The sequence below is a fragment of the Fukomys damarensis genome, unplaced genomic scaffold (assembly GCF_012274545.1).
Source record: "Fukomys damarensis isolate Sample0158 unplaced genomic scaffold, DMR_v1.0_HiC HiC_scaffold_39, whole genome shotgun sequence".
Taxonomy (NCBI): domain Eukaryota; kingdom Metazoa; phylum Chordata; class Mammalia; order Rodentia; family Bathyergidae; genus Fukomys; species Fukomys damarensis.
The window spans coordinates 95,643,432-95,649,989 of NW_022900951.1; the positions used below are offsets into that span (position 1 = coordinate 95,643,432).

Here is a 6,558-nt window from a genome sequence, read left to right on the forward strand (position 1 = left end):
TTTTTTTTTTTTTTTTTTTTTTTTTTTTTTTTTTTTTTTTTTTTTTTTTGAGACAAGGTCCTACTTTGTAGTCCAGGATGACTTGGAGCTCACTGTGTAGCTCACACTGACCTCAAACTCGTGATCCATCTGCCTCAGCTTCCCGAGTGCTAGTATTATAAGTGTACACCACATCTGACAGAATTCTGTGATTCTTGCTTTGCTTTGTTTTTCTTAGTGATGCTGGGGATCAAACCCAGAGCTTTGGGCATGCTAGACATGTGTTCTACCACTGAGCTACAACCCCAACCCCTTTTTTCATAATTTAAATGAAATTAATATGATATTCAGTTTATAATTTAAAATGTGCAGTGTAGTGACATTTAACACATTCACAATGGAGGAGTTCTAATTCGTATGTCTGTCTGATGGGCAGCCCTGATTTGAATTCGATCTTTCCTCTGGCTTGAACCACAGCATTAATGACTGCCCCATCTGGCCACTTGTACTACTTCTCAGGGAGTCTTTGATTACAATAATGCAGAGAAAATCATTGACTTTGCAGACCAAATGTCATCATAGTACATTTCCTTAAGAAAAACATTAAAATGGTATAAAAAGCTGTAATGCAACTAATTTGTAATACAGCTAGTTGTAAATGCATGTTATATATATCAACAGTGGGAAGCTTTGTATGAGTTCCATGTTAAAAATTAAAGAATTAATTGTTGGTAAACTGTTCACAAATATAAATGAATTTCTTTTAATTTAATGAAATAATTTTGATTATAATAACTTATTAATTGGTATAAACCATATTACTATATATATTTGATCAGTAATTATTCAAATTCAAGCAATTAACTAGATTCAGTTCACTTATGGACTTTTTATTACTTTTATTAATGAAAAGACCAATAAAAGTGATTAGATCTTTTCGTACCATAAATGGTACGCACTGCCTGATGGGGGATAGTCATGCTTATACCACTGGTGGTTCAAGCCAATGGTAACATGTCTACAGCATCATGTACTTACCATCTCTAGTTTCTAGGCTTTTTTACACCCTATACGGGCTGGAGATGTAGCTCAGGGGTAGAGCACTTTCCTAGCATACATGAAGCCCTGTGCGTTCCATCCTCAGCATTGCAAAAAAAAACTTCTTTTAAATCACTCCCCACACAACTGCCAATCCCTAATAACCACTAATCTGCTTTCTGTCCCTATGGTCTTGCCTATTCTAGAGATATCATATAAAAGCAGTAATATGTGACCTTTAAGTCTGATTGCTTCAACTAGCATAACATTTAAAGGTTCATCCAAGTTGTAGCATATATCAGAATTTCATTCCTTTTATGGCTGGATAATATTCCACTGAATGGATATACTACAATTTGTTTATTCACTCATCCATTGATAGATATACCTTTCTGGCTATTATAAATAATACTGCTGTAAACATCATTGTACAGGTTTCTAAGTAGACCTATATTTTCACTTTTCTTGGAAATATACCTGGGATTTGAGTTGCTGGGTCACACCGTAATTCTGTGGTTAATTTTTTGAGAAATCACCAAACTTTTTCAGAGGCCACACATTTTACATTTTTGTTATTAATGTAATAGCTTCTGTTTATCCATACCATTACCAACATTTGTTGTTTGGTGTTTTGTTTTGCTTTGCTTTTTAAAGCCATCCTAGTGAGTGCAAAGCAGTACCTCATTGAGATTTTGACTTGTATTTCCAATGATGATTGAACACGTTTAATGACCGATGATGTTGAACATGTTTTCATGCTTCCTTTTATCCATTTTTTTCTTGAGGCGTGGTCTCACGAGGTAGTTCAGGCTGGCCTTGAACATGCTGTGTAGCCCAGACTGGCTCCAAACTCATGGCAATCCTCCTGCCTTAGTCTCCTGAGTGCTGGGATTATAGGCATGTGTCAGTATGCTGGGCTCTTTCTGGCCATTTGTATGTCTTCTTTGAAGAATTGTCTGTGTCCTTTGCTCATTTTAAAAGTTAGGGTGTTTGTCTTTTTGTTTTTGACTTTTAAAAAGATTTTAATATATTCTGGATAGTAGGCCCTTACCAGATTGTGATATGCAAATATTTTCCTCCATTATATATGTTATATTTTTACATTCTTAATACTATAATGTCCTTTGTACATTTTGACCCCCTTTCCACTGTATAAAGAAGAATATATTCTTGGGAAATACCTGAGCTTGTATAGGAGTAGTTCTCGCTAAGGCCTTCACTACTGCTTAGTTTTTTTGGTCCTGGGGATCGAACTTGGGACCTTGCACTTGCCAGATAGGCAGTGAAACCACTGAGCTAAATCCTTTCCCCCACTACTACTTAGTTTTGTTATTCTCTTTGATGCTGGGGATGGACCCCAGAGCTTTGTGTATATCAGGTACACGTTCTATCCCTGAGCTACATCCACACAGCCCCTTACTTATTTTTGTATCAGCATTTTATTTTCCTTACCAAATGCTTTTTCATGGATTGTTTATTCTCATATCTCTCTTGGTTCAAACATTTTGCTATCCTTTCAATTACAGTAATTCAAATATAGAAAGTATTTGTACATCAAAATCTGCTAAGGGCTTAGTATCCAGAATGTACAAACAGACGCTTAAAACTGAACAAAGACAAGCACCTCAATTTTTAAAATGAGCAAAGGACATGAACAGAGTTCTTCTAAGAAGACATACAAATGGCCAAAAGGAAACATAAAAAGATGTTTAATATCACTCGTCCTTAAGTGATACATTATTATGTTTCTTTTTTGTAGTGTTGTAGATCAAACCCAGATAATACAATATTTTACAAATATAAATTGTCACTGAAATGTGAATAAAATGAGACATGATAAAAGACTTAAATTCATTGTTACTTTGCAATTTTAAGTTCTACCCTTACATTTCAAGTTGTTAATTGCTTTTAATTATGACAGTGGAGGAAGAAGATGTGAATGGCACTACCAAAACAATTTTTAAAAGGAACTTCGGTGCTTTTTATTCTGGAATATTCATGTTGGAGGTATTTTAGTGAATGAACAAAAGATTAAAGCCAATTTGTCTATTCTCATTTTTCAGAAACTTACTCAAGTTTATAGAACTCTTCATGGAGCTTACACAAAAATCTTGGAGGTTATGCACACCAAAAAACGACTTTTGGGTACTTTCTTCAGAGTTGCCTTTTATGGCCAAGTAAGTGTGTTTTAGTTCGTAGAGTTGTGTGTATTTTTTGACTTTCACCTTTGGATTATTAGAGCATTGTAGCAACAGTTTCTGGTTCCAAGATTCTAGCTGGATAGAGTACCTGTTGCAGTAGTAGAAAACTTCTTTCCTAATTATAAAGTGTATTTTAATTCGTATATCTAAATCATTAGGTCAAAGTACATGTATAGTTTGGATTTCTCCCTGTTTCATTTTCTGTTAAGCTTCTTAAAGTATGTTAAATTGCTAGTACTTTATTTCAAGTAGAAAACAAGTGCGTATACAGGGAAGGATTTATATCTAATATAGAAATTGTCTTCAGGCCAATAATATGTTCATATAATTGTGAATTTGAAAATTCTCATTTATTCGAGGTTTAAATGATAAATATTTTCATATGGTTTTTAGTAATATTATTTAAAATGCATCTCCAATATATTGTTACTAGTTATTTAGTGGATTTCCTTTAAATATTTTCTTCATATTCTTTTTACATTATTATTTGTTTAACTTTATAATAGTCTTTTTTTGAAGAAGAGGATGGAAAGGAGTATATCTATAAAGAGCCAAAGCTCACTGGCCTCTCAGAGATTTCTTTGCGACTTGTCAAACTGTATGGTGAAAAATTTGGTACAGAAAATGTCAAGATCATTCAGGATTCGGACAAGGTAACATGTGCCCTGCATTTTGAACATTTTTTGTTAATTGCACTCTTGGTACATTCTGACATTTTAAATTTCTTCATTGGTGGAGAAGCATGGAAATACAGCCTTCTAGATAGTGAAAGAAAAGGAAAGGCCTTTAGAGCATGAGAGAAGATTACAAATTTGCTTTTTCTGCTGCTTATTAGATGTGTGACCGTGGAGAAGTTGCTTAACTCTCTTTGTTTCATTTTTCTCATTAGTAAAATTGAGATGTTAATAGGTGTCCTGAGTCTGTTGGTCAGCTTTCTTGTTGCCCAACACCCACATCTTAAAGGAGGAGAGTTTTACTTTGGATCACAGTTCATGGTCAGCAGCCTCCAGGAATATCATGTTGGAAGGGTGTGACGGAGTAGAGCTGTTTAGTTCCTTCATGCTGGTTGGGAAGCAGAGCAGGGAAACACCTCCAGAAAGGAAGGAGCCAGAGACCAGATATGGCACCCAAGCTGACACCTCCATGACCTGACACCTCTAAATTCGAGAAGTGTCTCTGTCAGCCCGTTGGGCAGCTTCCAAGCCAGTCAGGCCGACAGAATCAAGCTTGCCCAGTTCACTGAGAAGCATGCTTTTTTTTAAATTACAAAGTTGCTTTTAATACTTCAGAATGTGCCCCACCAGAATAAAAACACTAGGTAGAGGTAACCCCTCATCTTCAGGAGTGGCCCGGGGGAGAGAGGCTACCTGAGGGGCAGGAAGCACAAAAGGCACCCATGTGGACTCAGATAAAAGGGAATGGCTTCAGGACTGAGACCTGTGTGCACTAGTGGAGGGAATGAGAGTGTGGTGGGACTGGATTCAGGCACTCAGGTGAAGGGCAAGACATTGGACATGCAGCCAGCCATAAAGATCCTTGGGTTCCTCCTTTATCTCATTTGTCTTTTTTTTTTTTTTCTTCATCTCCGAGTCCCTCTGCTTGCAGGTGGCAGCAGAAGGCCTGTCATCGTGGCACTTTCCCTTAACCAAGTCACTCTACTTTTTTATATTGTTCCTTTGGCTGGTGAGCTCACACTCGTTACCATTGGGCATGGTAATGGCAGTAGCTCTGGCCTGCCTCCCATTGTGTCTCTTCTGTCTGATATTTGCAACATGCTTCACTCCTCACCCTCCTGGCCCTCTCCTGGTACTGGGAAATGAACCCAAGGCTACATCCCCAGCCCTTTTTTATTTTTTCTTTTGAGACAAAATCTTTCTGACTTACTAAGTTTCTTAGGCTGGACATGAACTTGTCATCTTCCTGTCCCAGACTCCCAGAGTGCTGGAATTATAGGCATGCTCCACCAGGCCCAGCTGAGGCATGCATATTTTGGCCAAAAAATGCTGATCACAGCCAGCTGAACTCCAGGCATTGCTGTATACCATATTTCAATCACTTCCTATAGATAGCACACATTATTGACAGTTATGTTTTTAAAATACAGTCAGCCTTCCATGTATATGGGTTCTATATCTGTAGACTCAGCCAACTGTGGATTGAAAATATTCAGAAAAAAATTGTATCTGTAATAAACACTCTTGTTTCTTAACACTATTCCTAAATAATAAAACTTTTTACATAGCATTTATGTTATATTATCTATAAGTAATCTAGAGATGAGATAAAAGTACATGACAGGATGAACATAGGTTATGTGCAAATACACCATTTTGTATAGGGACTTGATAGTTTCCTTAATGTGCAAAAGCAAAATTAAATACTCTTTTACTTTGCCAAAGAACAAAATCTGCTTAAGGGCACAAGTAATTTGAAGTGGAGCTTGGCATTATCTTCCAATATTTTAAATGGATGTTTCCGTAAACTGAACAATTTTACCCTTAAAGATTTTATCTTGGCCAGGTGTGGTGGCACACACCTATAATCCCTGTAGTCCCAAATTGGAGTGGGCAATTTAACAATTTAAGAGACTCTGTCTCAAAATTTTAAAAAAAAGGTCTGGGGAAGTAGCTCAGACCCTGGGTTCAGTCCCCAGTATAAAAAAAATCATCTAGTAGACGTATAGACATACAGATAAATGTTCAATGCTGGAAAATTTGTATAACAAAAACCTGGAAGCAATTTAAATGTCTATATGGCTAAATGAATGGTACTATTACCCAAATAATAAGTATTGTAACCAAGCATTTAAAAGAATGAAAGGATTTATAAGTGTCACAGTGAAACTTAATATGTGATTGGAGGAAAAAAGGGCAAGATGCAATTCTGCCTGAATAGTATGGGACATTCATGTAATACCTGGATATTGCATATACTTACATATATAAGCTTAAGAAATTTCTGAAATCATATGTACAAAATTATGTATGAGTCCATAGGAATAGAACTAGAGTCTTGGCTGGGAAGAAGCTTTTGCTATTTATGTACATCTTATGAACTATTTGAATGTGAAATGTAGAGATATATTCATTTCCTACAGGTAGCACACATGATTAGCAGTTCCTACTGTTAAAGATGCATAAATACATGTGTGTTTATATATATATAATATATATGTATATTGTATATATTTTAATGTTTTAAGGTTAGAAATCAAACCTTTTTGGTGGTGCTGTTGGGTCTTGCGCATACTAGGCAAATACTCTACCCTTGAGCTACATCCCCAACCACTTGACCTCTATTTCATTTCACTTTTTTTTTTTTTTTTTTTTTTTGTGTGGTT

General features: G+C 36.0%; 1 protein-coding gene and 1 pseudogene across 1 annotated transcript in view; one reads left to right on the plus strand and one right to left on the minus strand.

Moving 5' to 3' along the window:
• Positions 1 to 6,558, plus strand: part of Dock11 (dedicator of cytokinesis 11) — a 156,990-nt gene that overhangs the window by 141,087 nt on the left and 9,345 nt on the right. Inside the window, exons 48-49 of the mRNA XM_033760270.1 lie at positions 3,081 to 3,194; positions 3,725 to 3,871. Coding sequence (XP_033616161.1) covers positions 3,081 to 3,194; positions 3,725 to 3,871 — 261 coding nt within the window. The remainder of the gene's footprint in view (positions 1 to 3,080; positions 3,195 to 3,724; positions 3,872 to 6,558) is intronic.
• On the minus strand, positions 4,700 to 4,930 carry LOC117284731 (annotated as a pseudogene).